The sequence below is a fragment of the Coffea eugenioides genome, chromosome 11 (genome assembly GCF_003713205.1).
Source record: "Coffea eugenioides isolate CCC68of chromosome 11, Ceug_1.0, whole genome shotgun sequence".
Classification (NCBI taxonomy): domain Eukaryota; kingdom Viridiplantae; phylum Streptophyta; class Magnoliopsida; order Gentianales; family Rubiaceae; genus Coffea; species Coffea eugenioides.
In genome coordinates, this window is record NC_040045.1 from 44,793,201 (window position 1) to 44,815,753 (window position 22,553).

Sequence of the window (22,553 nt, forward strand, 5' to 3'; positions counted from 1 at the left end):
ATTAGTGGCACATTTTGATCTTGAGTTACATCAGATGGATGTAAAGACAGCGTTTCTCAATGGTAACATTGATGAGACGATTTATATGGTGCAACCAGAAAACTTTGTATCAGGAGATCCAAAGAATATGGTTTGCAAACTTAAAAAATCCATCTATGGGCTCAAACAAGCGTCTCGACAATGGTATTTCAAATTTCATCAGGTGATCATCTCATTTGGTTTTGAGATGAATTTAGTGGATGATTGTATATACCATAAGTTCTGTGGGAGCAAATATATTTTTCTGGTATTGTATGTTGATGACATTTTGCTTGCCAGCAACGATATTGGTCTATTGCATGAAACCAAGAAATTTCTAACTAAGAATTTTGAGATGAAAGATCTTGGTGATGCATCTTTTGTGTTAGGCATACAGATACACCGTGATCGCTCTCGGGGTATTTTAGGACTATCACAAAAGGGCTATATCGAAAAGGTCCTTAAAAGGTATGGCATGCAAAATTGTAAACCAGGTGACACCCCTGTGGCTAAAGGAGACAAATTTAGTCTTGAGCAGTGTCCCAAGAATGCTTTTGAGGAAAGAGAGATGCAAAAGATTCCTTATGCCTCAGCAGTAGGGAGTCTAATGTATGCTCAAGTATGTACGCGTCCGGATATTGCATACATTACTGGAATGTTGGGTAGATATTTGAGTAATCCTGGATTAGATCATTGGAAAGCAACCAAACGGGTCTTACGGTATCTACAGAAAACAAAAGACTACATGCTCACGTATCGGAAGTCAGATGAGTTGGAGATCATTGGGTATACTGATTCCGATTATGCTGGATGCAAAGATACTATGAAGTCAACGTCAGGCTATGTCTACTTGTTGGCTGGAGGTGCCATATCCTGGAAGAGTGCTAAACAGTCCCTCATAGCATCTTCCACTATGGCTGCAGAGTTTATAGCTTGTTATGAGGCATCCAATCAGGGAATTTGGCTGCGAAATTTCGTCACAGGATTACGTGTAGTGGATGGCATTGAAAGACCACTCAAATTATTCTGTGACAATAAGTCAGCAGTCTTATATTCCAATAACAATAGGAGCTCGACCAAATCTAAACATATAGATATCAAGTTCCTGACTGTTAAAGAAAGAGTGCAGAATGGACAGTTATCAATAGAGCACATCGGGACAAACTCCATGGTTGCGGATCCGCTTACTAAGGGATTGCCACCCAAAATGTTTCATGAGCATACTGCTCATATGGGTGTCGTGTTAAATGATGTATAGTTTTTGTGGGAGTTTGTTATTTTAAATGCTCTTATGATATTTTTCAGTTATTAAGGATTTAAGGATATTTTATGCATAAATAAAGTTTGGATTTATTTGCACTCTAATTTTGGTATGGTTTGATCTCATAAAATTTAAGGTGGACCAGTTGGAAATAGGCATGTTTTGGTCACATTACATGAAATTTTTCATGCTACACATCCACATCATAATTCATGTCATTCAATTGCATTGATATATGTGACCATTGATGGGTCGAGTTACGAAATTGTAACAAAGGCCGCTTTGATCCTATATTGGTGTAATTGATGGACCGAATTGGTTGCAGATACATTGTGATAATGACAGTAAAGTTGAGCTCATACGGTTAATTGCAAAATATAATTATAAGGTTACACATATAGTCCAAGTGGGAGATTGTTGGATCCTTAATCCAACATTGGACTTATATGTGAATAATTATGTATTGCAAACTGTCAATTAAGGTTAAACCCAATTAAAGTGATCAAATATAGTTTGGGTTTAATGTATCTAATAGGATGTGGGCCCTTTTATGTGTAGAAACTTATGGGCTCCTATTTCAATGATGGGCTGAAATAGGGCTCCAAAGGTAACAGGAATGTTACCTATAAATAGGGTTATGGTCCCCAGGTCACAGGTATCGTTTTAGTTGTCGTATTTCGTAATACCACAAAATACCCTTCCCTGATATCCCATCGTCAGGAAAGATACCAGAGAGAAACTAAAGGCCTCTCTCAAAGGATCGGTGAATACCTGTTGACCTGGAAGGCCACCCCAAATCTCTAGGGATTCAAGTATCAAGTTTATCAATATGGATTCAGGTACGCTTCCGCAATTTTCTTGTTAATTTATTTCTTAATAATCGCCATATAGATCTTGGGTTCAATAGGTGATGGTTTTCACCAATGGTTAAATTTAGATAACCACCCTAACAAAATATTCATAACATAGCTCTGTCTCTCTCTCTAGTAAATTGTCAACTCTTACGTTACTCCTACTCTTGGGAGGAATCCAACTTGATCAAAGGGAACTGGAGTGATTCACGTCTCTATATCTACACACTTTTTAGATTAAGTGCAATGTAAAGCGAAGAGGTTTAAACCCCAGAATTCTGCACTCTTTTGAAATTTACTGCAGATGCAGGGGGTAGAAATTGAATTTTACTGCAGGTGCAGAGGACGGAGATATGAACCCTGACCTATGCTTTGGTCCACGCCACTGCAAACATAGCCAAATAAAACAAAAAAAAAAAAGTGTGAGTTGGTGCAGAATCCAAATCTAAATCTGAAATAAGAAGAAGGGATGCAAATAGGTCAGATGCAGTGCGTATATTTGGTGGGGCCGACATTATCCACAAACGCCGCATTTCGCGGCAGCTTCTTAGAAGGTGGCGTGTGGGCTGATGGAAGGATGGTCATAGGATTGGGCTTCGTCTCTATCCAAAACCAACAAACGGGCCCACTCTTTTTTAAAACATTGGAATGTTCCGATTTCCAAACGTAGCTTTCAAACACTCTTTTTTTTATTTTTTCACTATATTTTACATTATCTCTCGCGTTCTTTCATCACTTTGTCTTTTTGTCCCTCATTCACCTAATAATGTCTTGATGACCAAAAGTCAATTATAATGCCTTACCTTACTCTAGTATTCTTTCTTTTAGAAAAGTATATTCCCCTCCAATTTTTTTTGTTCTTGCTCTTTTATTTTTGTGGAAAAGGAATGAGACTTATTGATCAAAACTTAGAGACAAACTGTCTATTTCACGTTATAGCATCAATGACTAGTTCAGGAACAAAAGCCGGGATGAGAAGCGAGAAGGAAATAATTAGGAATTATCTCTACAAATACTTCACAGAAACTTTGAAGGGGCATAACTTTGAAGGAGCTATTAATTTTTCTTAATTAGCGTTTCCCTTAAAGGTATCTAGTTTCCAAAAGGGAAGCAAATAATTTTAAAATGTTAGGGAAAGGGAGGATATTCAGAGCCTCGTTGTGCCTGTCTCATTCTATATATAAGACTAATATTCGATCAATGCCCTAATTTAAGGGTTTTTTTCTCAATTGATTTTTTTGAACTTCTGTCTTTGAAAGTCAGTCGATCGTGTGATGTTTTCAACTGTTTATTTATTTCAAGTTACAAGGTTCCTACTTATTTAATTTGGATTGTGACTTTTTTTCAAAAAAAAAAAAAAAATCAGAATCAGTTGAGAATATGTCCTAAATGATATAATTTTGTGAGGCCAACTACCGGCAAAGATTCAACCATGTACATTGTTATGAAGCGTCTGATATTTAAGTCTTAATTTTCTTTTTTTTGGATAATTCTTGAGTCTTAATTCACTTCAAGTTCTGAGTGATGGAAGGAAACATAAGCTTAGTTGCAATGAGAAATGACATGCTTGGTATGTTGACTGTCACGGACACCATCATGCATGAAACAAAGTGTGGAGCATGTCGACTAACATAAGAATTAGGAAAAGAAGAGAGAGAGAGAGGGGTAGAAACTTTCATAATTTCTCCATCATCTTTGTCTGGTTGACTTCTTTTTTCAGTCGAATCAATTATCAGACATATTATTGTTGCATTGTTAGTGCACTTGCTTGAAATCGACATTAGAACGTATGGAAAGTGATTGATAGTTCATCATTCCTTTATGCTAGCTTGACTAGTCTGCTTTCACACCGTGGTGCATTTGGTTATGGTACCTGGTTTCAGTAAACATTGCATGAAAAAAAAGATCCATGATTCCATTCCTCCAGAAATATTGAGAGACGGATAGAGTTTACATACAAATAATCTCATGCGCGGGAATTTACATATAAGATTATTATGTGATTTCATTCGACGACGAGCAAGTCCTTGTTAAATTGAGTTCTATCCATTTTTTTTTTGAAAAAAAAAAAGCCCCCACAGGTCTTATATGGTCTAAGAGTAAAAGGGTAAATATGTTTAGCGTTCTTGAAATTGAAATGTTGTGCCAAAAGAAAGGAAGCAGAAAACTTGAAGGTCCCCGCGAAGGGTCTTTATCTTTCTTTCCGTTTTCTTCTATTTGGCACAGAATCCCCACAAAGGGTTTCTTACTAAGAAGAGTTGAGCAAGTGATAAATAATTCAAACACAAAAAGTATCTTGTAGCGATTCTAAGGGAAGAATTTAAGAAGGTTAGGTCGGATCATTCATCATCGTATACTCTTCTCCAAAACACTAACAAAATCCACCAAGATTATCAAATATAGGGATAATTTTAGAAATGTCCCCTAAGGTTTCTGATAATTTCACTCACCTCTCTTCAGTTTTGACTAATTACACTAACCTCCCTTTTTGTAGTAAAATGATTGTAATATCCTTCACTTATAGATAATTCCTAAACAAACCTACAACCAAAACTAATTTTTTATTTTAAAACAACGATTACCACACAAAACAAACTCTTATTCTTTCTCTTCGATCCTCTCTCCTGCATTTCATAATCCACTCTTTTTTCACAGTAGCCATCTATACAACCATCTAATACATCCCGAATCCTCATTTTTATGGAAATAGATCCTCTATCTTTTTTTTTATTTTCTTTTTTTGTAAGTATTGTTGAATTGAAATTGCTAAATGATAAGTTGTCGAAGCATATTTGTTATCAAACTAAATGAAAATGAAAAGGATGGCGGTAATACAGAGTATTAACAAGAAAATCAAAATGATGGCTAAAAAAGAAACATGGGTTAAGAAAGATTACACTATGATTCTAATTGTGCAACAAAAAAAAAAAAGAATTTTGGGATATAAAAACTATAATCAAATTTGCCTAAAGACATAGAATGTAGTCTCTAATGTTGCTTTTGGTTGCTCCATGTTGGTATTTTTGATAGGTTAGATTATTTTAGCATCAACAAGATTGCATCCATTTAAATTGAATTTGGATAATGACATTGGTCAATTTAGACACTAGATTTAGGCAAAAAAAAAAAAACAAAAAATTGAGGATAAACATTAGGTTGAATGCAAATGTTAATTGTCATTATTGATTTGCACAAGAAGCTTTAGGGCGGCAAAGTTGGGCTTTCAAAATTGTGAGAATACGGGGATTAAGTTGAAGTAGCTTATTGATTTTGTTAGGGTAGTGGTTATGTCGATTGCAGTAGTTGCAATGTGGAAGAAATTCATGAGCAAGTTTTGACCCGTCTAACTAACAAAGAGGGTATTCTAGGGTTGTTGAGGACAAATTTAGTATAGTGGATCTATATTGTTATTGAAATGCTAATATTAGCGAAGGTAGGTGTAATTTTTTAAATTAGAGGAGAGCTATTTGTCATAGTCAGAAATCTCAGGGGATGTTTCTGAAATTATCCCTTAAATATATTAGCCTGTTTTCATAAACTCATGACTCTTGCAGCATGAATTTTTCTGGCAAAATTCTCAGACTTGAATTTAAAGTTTCATTAGACGGCACAGTCCATGCCTGCATTCATGAATGATAACATGCCATGTGAATGATACTTGCGAACAAGGAAAGCTTTGCCTTTGCCATGGGCGGAAAATGGTTGATGCTGCACATAAGTAGATGGAGCCGATTTTGTTGACTTTTCATTTTCCACATCGGAGAGAATCCACATTCAATTTCTTTATCCTTGCCTGATCAAGAAAATGAAGATAAGCTCGCCAGAATTTCAGTCGGCAAAGGGCCAGGCAATTCCTGATTCTCTCTCTCTCTCTCTATATATATATATATTATATTTATCACTTTCTCTCTCTCTCTCTCTCTCTCTCTCTCTTTTTTTCCTTTTTGGGTTGGATGCTGAAACTCTCCTGCATTTCTAACCAACGGTGGGTCGACTGCAGGTCAAACATTAAGCGAAACCATGTGAGAGACAGACAAGGGTTTTATGACGGTCCAAAATCCAGCTAATCCAAAGCTTGCATGCGAGAACTCATGTCTGGTTTTATAATATGGGACTCTTGCATCTCAATGGGGCAAATGCAACTATCTTTAACATACCACAATTTCAAAGAAATGCATAACTGAATACAAAATCATTTGATTTATTTGACCAAAGCAATCCACATTGTATCGAACAGCTATTACAAACCACCAACCACCCCTCCCCCCGAATTATGCTTGATTATTTCCTACATTCATCCATGTTCAATTGAATTTTGTTAGTAAAAGAATTGTGTTTCACATTGGCTCACGAGACAGAGAAAAGAGTATTTAATATGTAAAAAAGGATCGAAAACTCGATAAACTTTTGAGTCAAAATTGGATTCTTAACTTACATATTGGGTCTTTTTAATGAGCTCTCTAAGAATGTTTCTCTTTAACAAGTGGTATTAGAACTTCTAATTGCGAGTTTGGACTATTTATTGATAAGTGGATTCTTCTCAAAGTTGGACTTGTAAAATTCTTTGTGTTTGGACTACTCAATGGCAAGTGGGTTTTTCACGGAATTAGCCAATGAAATTCTCTTCTTGGTGATGGATCAAGATATCAAGGAGTTTGGTTGGTGTTGGATCAAGTGTGCCGTGGGTTTGGCAAGGGTTCAAAATCCAGTATAGATGTTGAAGAAAAGTGGATCCATGGTTTGAAAATGAATTTGTAAATTTGGATTCAATGTAAGGGTTTATTCATGAAAGGGAGATTATTAGATTTATGAATAAAAGAATTGTGTTCCGTATTGGTTCGAGAAATGACAAAAAAAAATGATTAATATGTAAATAAGAACCCAGGATTTAACAATTTAAGCTTTTGGATCAAAATTGGATGTCTTGGTTTCTTCAATTACTTTAAAAATGTTAGGTAAATATTTAACCTCAATAGGAAAATATTAGGAGCGATGCGCAAATGTCACCTGAAAAAAGTGTATATTAAGAGCGATGGGCAAGGTCTGGACTCTGGACCGCACCTAGCTTTTCACTTTTAAACAGGACTAGGTTACTCCAATAAGTGAACACGTTTGCACTATTGGGCTCTTTTACAGACGATTGGATTTTGTTATTGGACCCAACCCCTAATGACTTTCCATCACATAAAAGATGGGAAAGATGGAGACTTCCCAATGGATTGTCTATTCACCGTAAAAAGCTGGCTGCCTTAGAATACAACCCGTAACATTCGTGAGTGGGTCAATATTTTGCCAAAGGGACCTCAATTTTTGACTAAGTGTGGTTGGGAGCTAGAAGACATGGATGGATGAAGCACCCACGTTCTTTCCAACAATTTGGAAAAGTTGCCGTACCAGGCTAGGCAGCCCGCTATGAGGTGTCTCTCAGCGCTTTAGCCTCCCTTTCCAGCTCCAAAAACATTTGACCGGGGAAGGAAAGACGAGGCCAATCGAATTGGTTGTGGCCCAGAGAAAGAATTTTAAACTCTCATGCTTTGACTCGCATCCTCCACCAGTCACGTTTTAATATTTTCTCTCGCCCTTTTCCTGTTTCTATACAATTACAGATATCTTAATTGCGTTGCTGGTTTTATCTTCAAGATTCATGATTTTGGCTGCAGACATAGCCTTCCATTAAAGAGGCTTTGATAAGTCACGGCCTGGACAAAAACTTTGCTGCATTATATTTTCAAATGGATCCATGAAGGCCGACCGAAGGTGGCTCCAACTGTACTCGTCCTGGCCTTCTTTTATGATGAAACAAATATTACTCGAAACAACAACCTAACCTCCGGGCAAACGCAACTCCGCAAGTTTCATGTTAAAACAACTCGTTTCTTTGATTTTCTTCTATAACACTTACAAACACATTTACAAGATGCATCACTGTCCTCTACCATCCAAAATCAGATGTGGTAAACCATTCCCACCTCCAGAGTTGATGCATGAGGCACAGTAAATGCATAGGTAGGGGATCTGCAGTTTTTCCTCAAGAAATCATAGCCGTAGTTTATTGCTAGTTTCTTGATTAAGCTAGATCCTTGTTTTGTTTTCACGTACGAGTGCCCCAGTATGTAAGCTATCCCAGCTTCCCTAGCTTCCATAAGTTCTCTCAACTCCTCACGTGCACTGCTGTCGATCTTCGGGCTCTCGGGTATAACGAACCTTACCTTTTTCCTCAGCTTGGTGACTGGTGGAGATCTTATTTCCCTAGGCTCCGATGTGCCAGCTAAGGAAGTGTTCTCGGATTCATCGAACCGCAAGTGGATCCCGTCTAAATGAGTTGAAGGGGTTCCAACCACAGCCATTTCGTCACATTCCTTTGTCACATCGTCGTCTGTGCAATTTAGACTGGACTTTCCAGTCCGTATGAACTCAGCAATGCTGCATACAAGGTCATTTTCAAACACCAGATCATCCTTGTGAGCATCGCGATAACCATACCGGACAATAACCCTATACATCCGATACTCTTTTGGGCCAATGTGTCCCACAAGGAACCGTTCTTCATGTTTAACATGAGGAATTGGGACATATTTTACACAAAGAAACACCAGGACCTGATGAAAAGCTGGAAGGTTGGTGACAAAATGCGAGAAAATTGCTGGGATTCCAGATACAAGTTCCGTGTGTATAAGGCCAATGCCACGAACCCTTACAATACCTAGGCTGGGACCCAAGCTCAGTAGCCAGTCAACAGAAACCTTATTTTCAACATCGAACTCGTACTTCTTGAGTGTGCCATAGTGCCAAACACACATCACTATCATGAACAAGAATGAAAGGGCAACGGGTACCCATGCTCCTTCCAAAAACTTGATTAGTGAAGCAGAGAAGTAGAGCGCTTCAACTGTGCCAAAGAACACTACAAAGCATATTGCAAGGATCACATTCCGGTGCCAGCATAACACGATAACCAGAGACATTAAACAGGTTGTGACGAGCATGACAGTTATAACAGCCAAACCTGATTTAAACAAAAGAAAGCTGTGTCATAAAATGAAAAAGAGAAACTTTTCAGTAAAAATGCAGGGTTTCTGAGTTAGCGGGTAAACAATCACTGCTTTAATCAGCACACAGGCATAATAGAAACTCGAAATTCTAGAGACACCTGAAGCTCATGCACTATCTAGTTTACAGCACAATGATCAGACAAGGGTAGGAAGAAGAAAAGGTGGGTGAGCAACCACAAGGACTAAGACATCAGCTTTCTGTGAAGGATAAGAGCAAGGAGCTAAAGAATAAGCACGGCTTGCATCAAGAACAACCTTAAACCAGAATTTTGGCATAATGAACATAAAACGTGAAGTAACTTTCATACCTAACACAAGTGATGAATTTTTTGCAATGTTGTATGCCACAATTATTTTTTGTTTCTTTGATGGCCATACCTGAAGCGTTACCCAAGCGTTTGGTGTCTCTGAACCCAATGGTAACAGCCAAGCATAATAGCATCAAGGTCCAGTTAATCTCTGGGATATAAATCTGCCCGTGTATTTTGGATGATGTGTGCACTATTTTGACTCGGGGAAAGCAACCCAGAGCAGAACATTGTTTTATAATAGAAAAGGTTCCTGTTATAATAGCTTGGCTCCCAACAACTGCAGCAAGTATGGCAATTACCAGTACCGGCCACCTTAATTTCTCTGAAAAGAAGATTTTGAGGATAATTGAGCTAACTAGCCTGTAGAAATTCTATGATATTGACAGCCATGTCTTAAGATCTCAGACTACATACCTGGTACAGAAACGTAAAATCCAATGTGGTAGTCATTCTGAATACGATGATGTTGAGAAAGATAAGCAGCCTGACCCATGTATGCAAGGATTAGTGATGGATACACCATCGTTGTGAAAGCAATCTGCAAAACCACAAGCCTCTATTAAACAATCCTGCAGTTTACCACAAAGGTAAAATATCTATACTTGACTATTTTACTCACTAGCTTTGTTGCTTACAACATGTATTGCAGCCAAGAAGTAGTTGATTAACTAACTAACAAATAGATTGAGAATAATCATGAGAAAGCCAATGCTTCATAAATTTTAGCCAATGAATCTACAAACAATATCTATTTTCTGACAGCAGATTCTTACTCTTTTAATAGTAGAGAAGGGGTAATAAAAGCAAAGAATGCGTCATCAACCAAGAATTTATGATTGATTATACAGTGAAGATGCACAATGCTTTAGCCTGGCACATGAAAGCACAGTTGACATATATAGAAAGCTAAATGAGGTGTAATTACTTCAAGTTGACTCCTCTATAGACTTGGCAATATAAGCGAATCCTCGACAAGAAAGCAAGACTACCTATGCTAAAGTGAAATTACACAATGACTATGACATCCGAAGCAAAAAGAAGAAAAAAATATTTAATGTCAAAATCCACAGACTATGAAAGGTTTTGATGTGTAAATGTCTAAGCCAAGCAGCCAACCTATACAGAATTATGCTGCCATAAACTGAGTGCCTTGAAGTTATAAATCTTCTATTCTATGAGAGCAGTATACCTGTATTGACAACTGGGAAAAATGTCCAAGATCAGCAAACATAGCTTCTGAACCTGAATCGAGGACAAATGTATTATGTTATTACAGGAAAAAGAAAAGGAAAAGAAAACATAAAGGGACCAACAATAAATTGCAATAACTACACAAATCAGTCAACAAACTTGCCTGTTATGCACAGCAGAATCCCGCCCAATGACATCCAACCTCCTCTTTGGGTTTTCTTCAGGAATTTGTACATGTAATATGGAGACAGTGCTTGATAGACCCGAGGGTTCCAATAAAAGATATTATACAAGCCAATGGAACTGATGCACAAAAGCCATGTTATCACCACAGGTGCAAACAAGAACCCGACCCTGTGGGTGCCATAATGTTGAAGGGCAAACAAGCCTATCAGTATGATACAAGCAACTGGAACTTCTATATCTGCAAAAAGACATAGTTAGGAGGTCGTTTTCCATGTCACTTAATGAAGAATTTTAAGAACATGCATTAGCTTTAAGTGATAAATTAATACCAATTATCTTGACTGTATCACGACTCAGCTCATAAAGACAGAATCTTGACTAAGAAAGGGCTGGAACATAAGACATCAAAATTCTTGTTTGGTAATACATCATCCTCTTTTGTCAGGCCAAATTATGCTCTCTCGAATAAAAGAGTTTGTTGATCTTGCCCATGCCATGAAGCTCCATATATTCAATGTACTTTAAGGAAGCCTGTGCCAGCACTTCCAGAATTTGCAGCAACATTAAGCTATGCCTAATGGGAAATGTTACAAAGGCCTTGAAGTCTACAGAATTCAACCGTCACTATGATCAACTTTTTGCAGCATTGTCAATACCAAACATCGAAGGAACGATCAAATGAATATGGTTTTTAATTCCCAACCAGAAACCATGCTTCCCAGCTTTTCATGATTTGAGAATACCACACATCTACTTAAACTCAACGCATGAAGCTCTTAAAAGTGTATTGTCCACCACAAATGAATATTTGGCTGTGTGGTACCCACTAGTAAAAGGTTTTGGCATTTCTTAATGGTGAGGCTCCTAACTCTTAAGATCGCATATGTTCAAGTTGAGTACATGCTGGTCACAGGCATACCTTTCTCAAATGGTAGTAGGTACCAAAAAACTAGGTGAACATCAGATTTTACCTATTAACGGGTGACTTTTACCCTAGTGTTAATACGCTCCAAGCAATTGCACATTCCGCCTGTGAAGAATATTTTATCATTGATATGCATGTACTTAATAGTTTACTGATATTTTCCTGCTGCAATAAAAGACTTCAGTTGGTTCCCTGTCACTAATTTTCAGAAGTCCTAAGGGTATCCTGTTTCTCTCAAATATCATTGATAAGCATGTACTTAAGAGTTTACTCATATTTTCCTGCTGCAATAAAAGACTTCAGATGGTTCCCTGTCACTTAATTTTCAGAAGTCCCAAGGGTATCCTGTTTCTCTCAAACTACTTTCTCCTTTCAAAATGAGGGCATGAAAAGAGAAAAGAGAACTGGCACAAGTTCGGTGACAGTTGATATTTGTAATGAACTCATTTCAACAAAAATTATGACTAGGATCAGAAGTTTTTGTCTTAGTATACGTTCGACGTACAAAAGATAGAGTTCAAAATGATGGATCTTAATGAAGAAATGAATAGTTAGACACCAAAAACATTATTTAAGGCAATACGAATTAATCTTACACTTGTGATGCTCTTTTGCAGTGGCCAGTTCAACACCAGAAACTGCAGAAAAAACTGCATAGAGGAACATACGTGTAAACTCTTTGAAGAAATACAACAAAATAGAATCGCTCAAAATTAAGTAGGGGAAGAACCTTAAAATTAGAAAATACCTGAAATAGCAGGTGTAAGAATACCATCACCAATCACCATACAAGCTCCAATTAGAGCCAATACAAGCAAAAATCTCTGCAGCACTCTATGCTTCTCAAGAGTGGATTTCAGCCTTGCCCCAAAAGTAGTTGGGGCAGGACTTATGATATCTTTCTTGTAGCTTGACAATTCTTCATCAGCCGACTGACAATTAGGCAATGCATTCACTCTGGCATGTCTGCATAGCAGTGAATACAGAGCAAATGTGCCACCTTCACCGTTATCATCAGCTTTGAGCACAATGAAAACATACTTGAGCAAAGGAACTAAAGTCAGTGTCCAGAACACAAAAGACAGAACCCCAAAGATTTCTTCGTTGGTCTCTGAATGCTTAATATCTTCAGCAAAAGTACTCTTGTAAACATACAATGGTGAGGTACTTAAATCTCCATAAACCACACCTAAACTCTGATAAGCCAGTGTTAAAACAATTCTCCAAGACTCTTTCTGCAACCAAAAAGAAATTCCCAAATAACCAATCACAAAAAATCCAAATGGGATCCCTTTAAAACCAATAAAAATCCAAATTTTAACTGGAAGGAACTCACCTTGACAGGATTTTGAAACACCCCAGTCTCCAGATCCATGATAAGTCCTCAAATTTTCAAGAAAACCATTTTCTGCAAAGAAACTACTCAGTAGCTAGCCAAAGGCAAAATACCCTCCCTAGTAAGGAACTTTCAAGCGATAAACACACGCTGACACGCACAATATCACACGCCAAATTGTATAACACCAAGACTGGATTTTTTTATTCAGTTAATTAGGACCATGTACTCCAAAGATACAGAGCAGTTGAACAACCCCCTATTTTAACTCGAAGGAAGTAGAAAGCACGAAAAGCCACAAGCAAAAGTGTTTCTGCTCTTAAAGAAACTGGAATCAAAGCATCAAGATTTTAGAATATTTTGCATTTGACGCTGAAAGGAGTTTTCTCTTTGTTGTTTGCTTTGCTTGGTTGCTTGTTGGTTCGTGGGATTTTACAAGTTTTTACTTCAATGGTTTGTGTCTTTTTTCATGTAAATTTTTGTTATTTCTTTATTTTTGGTATGTATATTTGTTTTCTTATTATTTATTTTATACAAGGGATGATCTCAGTCTCGGACCGCTTGGCCCATGAGAGGGAAAGTGGAGGGTGTCAAGCGTCAACGTGTACCATGAAGTGAATTCAAGTAGAGCAGACAATACAGGTATCATCAGATGGTGGAATGGACGGATGGAAATTGGATAGATAGATAAAAAAAAAAACAAGCGGAAATAGGAAATGTTGTTTTGGTAGTTAATATGAATAAATCAAGATGTAGAGGCAGAAGTTGAGATGAGATAGGGATGCTGTGTGATTTATTTAGTTGACTCTTTGTTGCCAGGAAAGTGATAGGTTGCTTGCTGTTTTATTACTCGCTAAAGTAAACACCATTTTTTTATAACAGTGCAACTATTAATGTGCTTGTCCACAAGTTATGAAATGGTAAAAAAAAAAAAAAAGCATTAAATGTGAAAGACTAGTTTAATGAGGTAACCAAAACAACAAAGAAAAGATAGAGAAGCCAATGGGTAGAGTTGATTCTAATGGTTAAAGTCTCCTTTTCACATCACACTTCTAGTACAAAAACCAGTAGGACGGTGAGAGACGCGTGTTACACGATTTGCTTAATTACATTTCGTGGAAAGACTTTAGTAAAGAAATTATGGCTTTTGAATTGAATTTTTTTTTTGACACTGACAATATGGATATTTCTTTACACTAATCGGTCTAAATACATGTTATCATGATTAAAACAAAGAATTTATATTTGAATATAAATATTACGTGTCATGTACCCGTAGTTAATCTTTTTCATATGGATTCTAAATGATGATTATATTCTTAGTTAGTTCGCGTTCGTGTAATTAGGGATGTAATCGAGCCAAATCGAGCTCGAGTATTGCTATACTCGAGCTCGACTCGACCCTTATGTAACTAGGCTCGAGCTCGAGCCTAAAAAATTGTAACTCGAGGCTTGACTCGAGAAAATCTCTTTAAGCTCGAGACTCGACTCGATAAAATTCGACCTTTAGTCAAGCCGAGCCTAATCAAGCCTTTTGACTCGACTCGAAAAATGTACAATTCTGCCATTATGAAATTTTATTATAAAGAAGAGTATATTGTAAATTCAGTATAAATTATACTCATAACGGTCATTTTATAATTATAATATATATATTATTTAAATTATATATATTATTTAAATATATCCCGACTCGACGAGTAGCTCAACGAGCCACAAGCCCTAAAATACTGACTCGAAACTCGACTCAAAAGTACATTCAAATAACTCGAGATTCGGTTCGAACTCGGTCAAACCGAGTTCAACCCAAGCCATTGACCGAGTGACTCACGAGTAACTCGACTCGCGTACATCCTACGTGTAATGCAATTTTACGTAGACCAGGCAAATCTCGTCCTTAATTTATTAAAATTTGTTTTTCACAAGAAATTCTAAAATGTAAATGATAATACCGAAACTTATTTCACGTCCTCGTGTTTCTTTCCTCTCCCTTTTTAAATTTTTTTCCTTTTTCCTTCTAATATCAGGAAAAGTGCAGCACGTTACCCTCAATCAACAGATAAGGCTTGGATTATTGGCCCCCCCAAGATGCCAAGGCAGACTCTGGTCTTTTGCGCAAGATAAAAATAAATAAACAATGAACATAATGACCAGTTATTTTCATGTGGGTTGGTCTCTTCCACGAAGTAACTCGAATAATTAATTAGCATTTAAATCTTTAAATGCGGTACAGTGAGGATCTGCCGACCTATTTGGTATACTTGCTGCATTATTTCGTTTGTGCAACATTTTTATCAGTATACTAATACTTTAGTTAGGTATGTAGCTGACACGTTTTGTCAGACAAGTTTTTGGCCAAGTTTATCTATTATAATTTTTTTAACAATTTTAACTTCAGTAATCTTAAAAAAATTTTCAAAGTTTTTAAACTATACATTTCAAAATATTCAAAAATTTATACACTTCAAAAATTTTCCTACAAATTCTACAATAAATTATAGTAAAGTTTTAGTCAAATATCTAAAAAACTCATCTGCCAAACAAGACCATAGTTTTGTTAGGTATGTAGTGCAACTTTAGTTCGAAACATATTTTACAAGTTTATTAATGCTTATCAGCTTTGGCCTTAAAAAAATGCACCCTTTAGTATAAATGCTAGATGACCTAATATATCTATATATGTATGTAACCAACAAAGCAATAAACTTGATTGATCAATAGAAGCAATATATTTTATCTATACATACAAAAGCAATATGGGCTTTATCGATCAAGAAATAAGCGTATGCACAAGTTCTTCTTCTCCATATTTTATTCTCCATTAGCGTGTTCGATGCCTTCATGCATGTATCTTCCACCTCCCTTCTTATACAGTCAAATGGAGATTCTGGGAAATGTCACAAAAGATAAAATACTTGATTAATCAAAAACAATAAGTAGATCACGACTGTCTAACAAATTTTGTAAGACCAAAGGGAGTACAATCATTGAGACAATTATTAAGTGGCTTTCAAAGGGGCAACATCAAACTCCACGCTTAACTTGTTAGTTTGGATTTTATATATGAATTCAAGGCATGCAAATCAAGGACAGGACCCGATCAGCAGCCATACCATACGTGATCGGGTTCAACCAATCAAGTAAATAATTGAGTTTGAGTTGGTAGATAATCAATTCAAAATCTTACTCATATCCTCTTATATTCTATACAATGAATGTTAACTATTTATGTCAAAACATATATATTGATTGTATACTCTTTCTGTACTAAATAAGTACTATGTGTTAATATGAAATATGTAGGTCAGTTATGTATTATGTCTTTTTTTTTTGTTAGGTTTTCCGCAGGGAGTGGACCCCCCAAATTAATCCCCTGCCCCCGCAACTTGCTGGCAGCGAGACTCGAACCAGGGACAACACCCCATCTTCAGCAGCCCCATTATGTATTATGTCATTGGATAAACTGGTTTCAATCTAAAATCTGAATAGCAAAAGTAAATAAGTAAAAGCTTTAATTAAAATGAAAAATGGGCAAACCCTTGATTATGTGTTAGTGAAAAGTTCAACTCTATGTGTAGCCTCGTCTTCGCATTAGAAATTTAGAGTACGCTGTTTACATTTTGCCAGTGTCTCTATTGTTAAATCTGATATGGAATGAATACCTTTGCTAAAAGGAAGACTTTTTTTCGATAAAAATCAAAAGAAAACAAAAGAGAAAAGAGAAGGAATACAATACAGTACTACTTTGTTTGGATAGAGTATTATTTCAAATAATTATTTGAGACAATTACTATAACATTTTTTGTGATATGATGTATGTAAGATAAAAATATAGTTAGTAATATAAAAAAGTTAGTTGAGAAATGTGTTTATGATGCAAGCGAAATATTATTTTGAAAAAATTTGATATCCAAATATATTTCACTTTTTTTTTTTTTGAAGAACTATTGATATTGTCACACTTGATGTTTTGTAACATAGTAAAAGAATTTCATTTACTTTCAATATGCAATGAAAATAAGGAAATATATATACACACACACATGGTGCTTTGCTTTCTCTTCAATATATATATACACACACATGGGAGAGGCACCAGTCACCAAAGGCTGGTGCTTTGCTTTCTCTTCAATGTATGCTAAAGAGTCTGAGTGGTTTCCTACTAATAGCAATATTGACAATTCATTCTTTTCTTGTCAATTTTACTTTCCATTCTTGAATGATGAGTTCACCATCCTTGTTTTAAAGAGGGTCCCCGACATGATACGTATTCTTACAAGTTAGCTCGTACGCAGGGGGTACTTGTATGTATCACAATTATAGAAACAATAGATAAGGTATAAGCCCACAAACATGGAACTTTCAACTTTCGAGGACCTATGACGTAATACGATCAATCTTGTCTGGCTTGTTTTAATGAAGTGAAAACTGACTCAAGCCATTGACCTCGCCCCTTTTTTCTTTTTCACCACCCCAACAACATTTGTCTCCTCTTTCTTCATCAACTTATGCCTTGTTTGGATTGCTTGTTTCTGTCGAAAAATATTATCGTTTTCCATGATCACATTTCCCTATCACCTTCTTCCCTCACATATATCAAATCGCTACAGTAATTTTTCTATGAAAAATGACGAAAAATGCAATCCAAACACAACCTTCGCTACACAAATCGCTACAGTATTACCTTCGCATGATCAGCTACCGGAACATAAATTACATTTGACCAAAATTTGGATAGAACTGATTTATTGGATCTAGTAGTCCTAGTTTCTTTTTATTGTGCATTTAATGTTTGAAGGGTATGAATAAATGTTAAGCCACTCGATCTATGGAATTGATTCAGGTTGTGTTTTGATTGCATTTTTTTAGATTTTTTATAGAAAAATTACTGTAACGATTTGATATATGTGAGATAAAAAGGTGATTGAGAAATGTGTTCACGAAAAATATAACAATTTTTCTTTGAAAAATCACTGTCCAAACAAGGCTTCAAGTTTTTGCCAACAACACTACTCGAGAATTTGTTTTTCCCCATGCAAGTTTGTTTGAAAATTTCATAAAATGCTAGTAATTAGTTATTTGACAATGTTCAGAATCAATAAAATATAAAGAATCGAACGTAAATTTTTTTTTAAAATTTCCAATCTAATACAGGATGTGAATTTATAGATGCGTTTCGTCTATCTATTGGTTTCAACAAAGAGTTAAAAAAAAAATGTTTTTCGTCTATTTATGTGTGCGCGTCCAACAAAGCGTGATGTGACTACATAGAATGATAGGAACCTACCTTAATTAGCTAATTCAATGTTCAATTACTGCTATTAGTCTGGGAGCCGGCCGGCCCGGCCCAGCCGGGAGGGTTGAGTACTTGATTGTTCAAAAAGAGCGTGACGTAATATTCAACGAGTCTGCAGGATTGCTCCTGTTCAAGACATATTTTAACGGGCATCCATTCTATATCTCAACCTATTACATCCGGCCAGCCGTTTTATTGCTTTTGTAATTGTCTTACCATTCAAGGTTATAGGGGATAATATCAGAGAGATTTCTCTAAATATCACTTAACACATTTAAAATTTTAAAAATATCACTTATCTTCATTATTTTTGTTGTTTGTGTAACAAAATTATTAAAAATCCCAAACAACCCCTTTGCTCATTTTGTTAAATAAAAATATTGCTAAACCACTTTGTTTACTCCACCAAAAAAAGCACCACCTAAAAGGCGATCTCTAGTTATACCATCACATCACAAAGTTATACTCCATAAAAAAAAAAAATTAGCAGCAATTATATACTTAAAACTAATTTCTTATTATTTTTTTCCCAACCTTTTCTCAATTGGTGGTCTAAACCTTTAACTTGTACTAAATCATTATGAAAGTCAACTCATGATAAACAGAGAAATCATACCTCACCTTATCATAATCACAAAAAGAAAAAGACAATTAATATTCAATTTATTACAATTTACAAATAAAAAATCACATATTCATCCGAAAAAATGAGCAAACAAATAATGTTGGAGAAAGGGAGAAGAAGAGAAAGTGACATTTGATTCCTTTTTCTTTAATTTTTGGGCTGTATTTATTGATATGTGAATTATGTACGAAAGAGGGTTGATATAGTCGTTTTGCAATTATTAGGAAAAGTAAGTGATAATTTTAAAATTTGATGGTGATAAGTAATATTAAAAGAAATTTCAGGGGAGATTTCTCATATTATTCCAAGTTATAAACTAGTATTTCCTCATTCATGCGAAAATAAAGGGATTGGTGTAAACTTTTTTGTGTCATTTTATGTTCGCGATAAATTACCTTTGAAAACTATCCAGTTCCAACTTCCAACATATCCTTCTTCCAACTATATGTATTTCTTATTATTTTGCTTACTATTAAATAATTATTTGTGTATACAAGGATTGTTAGATGATCAAAGAGGCAAGTAAAATTTTAAGATCCCAGATTCCTAGTGTGGGGCGGCCAATTTGAGAACACAAGTATCCATCCATATAGTTATATAATCAAGAGGATGGTACTCCATGATAATTTTCTTGCAGGGCCCATGATTCAGTTAAGTTCTTTATTTCGTGAATTGAAAGCGACGTTCAAAAGGAAAAACCCACCCGAAGAACCTCTTATTTTTCCTTTGTGAATGAGGTATTGTGGCCAGAAATTGGTGAAGCAAAGATAAGAACGACTTTCTCTCTTAGTTACCGCGTATGAATTCTGAAGAAACGACAGCTCAAGAAATTCTGAAGATGATGGAGAAAAATGAGTATAAAACAGAAGACGTGTATCTGATTAAACTTTAGTATAAAAATGAGTATTTACCTTTTTTTTTTTTTGGGGGAAATATTTTATCAAAACGATTAGACATTGATCAAAGTCATTGTTTAATTAGGGAGGAAAATTCAACTGCTATCTGCTACGTAAGGTAATCCAAACAAGGCCTATAATATAATTAATTTCCACTTTCCTCTAAAATCAACCAATTAAAGAGAGTTGTCTAAGACCGAAGTCACTCGGAAAATATCTATGGTTTCCCAGAATTACCAACTCGAAATCGCACAACTTTTTCAACAATCGTTTATTGGTTAGCCAAAAGAGAAAATTTATCAACGACGAGGACAAGAATCATCTGGAGGAAAAGGAACAAAAAAAATTAAAAAGAAAGCGGTGCAGGTGGTACGCATCCATATGGATGCAACAAGCAAATAAAGCTATAAGTTGACGAGTTTTGCTGGAAAGGCCAAGGGTCCACCTTCAGGGAAATGTGACGCGCCAATGATGGGGTGCGATGCACGAAACCACAGTCAGCGGTGGAAAATGGCGCGTTATGGGTAACCATAATATATCTTTCTGGAGGTCAAATTAATGTCTACAGCAAACAAAAGATTGAGAATTTGCACCTTCCTTTCCTATCTCTACTTTATACGCGCTCTCACTACTCGGTGGATTGTGACAGCTCTTTTCACTTTATAAACAAAAATGTGGTTCGACTGCTTATCACTCCTTTTTATCAGTATTGATTGAGAATTGACTAACCCCACGTCGGAAAGAGCAAAACGACGTAGTAGCACAGTATAAAGCTCCTGATTTCCGATGCTTTTTACTATTCGTGGCTGGCTCTCCCCAACATATCGTAATGCACCGTGTTTTTTGATATTATTATGATTTGGACAGCAGATTATTTAAAATTATTATTATAAAACTTTTTACGACACGAGGTCTATAAAATAAAAAAATAAATTAAAGAGAGGTTGATGATGCATGAAAATGATTTTTCGCAAATAATACCCATCCAAACAAGAGACAATATATGTATATCATCATTTTTTTCCCCAAGAATAAGATAATGGGATATTTTCTTCATCTTTAATGCTTTCCTTCTATTGTTGAATTTAGGACAATTAGGGAAATTGTTCGTTTCCTTGGCCATCTTTATCTCTTCTTTCCCCACCTCTCTCTCTCTCTCTCTCTCAAAACGCGTCATCTATTTGTCCCAATTCCTTCATAATTCAAACATTGAGTGTGTTTGGATTACACATTATTTCATCTTATTTACACACATTGACTTACTTGCATCATCAACATATTTTTATTTCACATACATCACATCAAAAAAAATGCTACAGTATTTTTTCACAAAATTATCTCAAATAATTTACAATCCAAACACACTCATTGCTACTTCATGCATTGTGCAAGTTTTGATCCTCAGAAGATGCACAAGTGGGCTTATCTCTAATTGACTTATCTAATTAACTTAATGTGATACAAAGAAAATTTGGAGATATGCCAGAAAACCCTATAATAGGAAATTTCGTATCCTCTACACTTCTGCTTGGAATATATTAATGTTACGTTTAAACAAAGTCTCTGGGGAGCATGATGATGGTGTTCATCACTCTCTTCTTTTCAAGGCTACAGAGAGACGGTAGTGTGGCTTAGAACTGGTCTTAAGCTATTGGCGGAAAAAGATATCCAATGCATTATTGGTTATGACAGAGACATAATTAGGTGAAGACTGTGTTATTGTTATGCAAGGCCGGTGACTTTGTGGTGCACATAATTTGGAAATAGCCAATAATTAATAGCATGGAACATGAAGCATTCCTTTTGGCCATGCACGTTTGGTAATTGACATGACCACATAAGAGGGTGCAGTGCAGTTATAGTCAAGTTTTATTTTCTTCATGAGGATCACAGATTATTTGGCCCATGCTAGCTTATGTGATGTGCTATATTTACCAACTACTTAATCATTGTCCTTGAAGATCTTAAAGCATCTTCCTCTGAAAAGAAGGACTGGAAATGTGTTTCCCCTTCCCATCGAGAAATATATTTATACTTTTCCTTTTTGTGGAAAAATAAACATGCAATATTAGAGATCATGTAATAGTCGTCTTGGTTAATATGTTATGAACTGCATTTGTGCTTACTCCGGTTGAAATAAAAAGTGAACAATCCCATTCAATCGTTAGGTATAACGTTGGAGCCACCAAAGGGCAAAAGTCTATGCTTGGTGCAGCGGCCAAACATTGGACAATTATGGGATGGTCCGGCATTTCGTTGGTCGACCTCCATTTCGTTGTTGGCAATTTCTTTTGCCCTACCTCTCTTTTTCAAGAAAATTTTAGGTATACCATGATCCGGCTTTTAGACAAGTTTGGTGATAGTTAAAGAAAAGTGAGTATAATAAAACAAGAATGCTTAACTTTAATAATGGAATTGATGGGTTCGGCTAGCTTAAGCCTGCTCATATATAGGTAAGGATAGGAATGTTTCTTTTGGTTGTGACAATAAAAAAATATGTCTAACAAGATGCGCTTTACGTTTATAGTAGAGAAATTTGGTCATGCATGCTCTAGCTACAAACATGTTAAAAATGATGTATCCTGACTTTCTGGCCTTTTACACA

The 22,553-nt window shown here is 35.9% G+C and overlaps 1 protein-coding gene across 1 annotated transcript; it reads right to left on the reverse strand.

The window, feature by feature from the left end:
- Positions 1-7,830: 7,830 nt before the first annotated feature.
- LOC113754092 (potassium transporter 6) lies at positions 7,831-13,562 on the reverse strand. The gene is made up of 8 exons (XM_027298422.1): positions 13,132-13,562; positions 12,544-13,030; positions 12,392-12,445; positions 10,848-11,108; positions 10,683-10,735; positions 9,908-10,031; positions 9,561-9,815; positions 7,831-9,136 (listed from the first exon to the last, which is right to left on the reverse strand). The coding sequence occupies exons 1-8, from the start codon at positions 13,168-13,170 to the stop codon at positions 8,076-8,078; spliced, it is 2,334 nt and encodes a 777-aa protein (XP_027154223.1). The 5' UTR covers positions 13,171-13,562; the 3' UTR covers positions 7,831-8,075.
- Positions 13,563-22,553: the final 8,991 nt, after the last annotated feature.

Excerpts from the sequence above, each read along its gene's own strand:
- LOC113754092 (XM_027298422.1), bottom strand. The coding sequence starts at position 13,170 with ATGGATCTGGAGACTGGGGTGTTTCAAAATCCTGTCAAG. Across the intron at positions 12,446-12,543 it reads TCTTACACCTGCTATTTCAG|TTTTTTCTGCAGTTTCTGGT; the intron begins GTATTTTCTAAT and ends TCCTCTATGCAG. Across the intron at positions 9,137-9,560 it reads ACGCTTGGGTAACGCTTCAG|GTTTGGCTGTTATAACTGTC; the intron begins GTATGGCCATCA and ends TGTTTAAATCAG.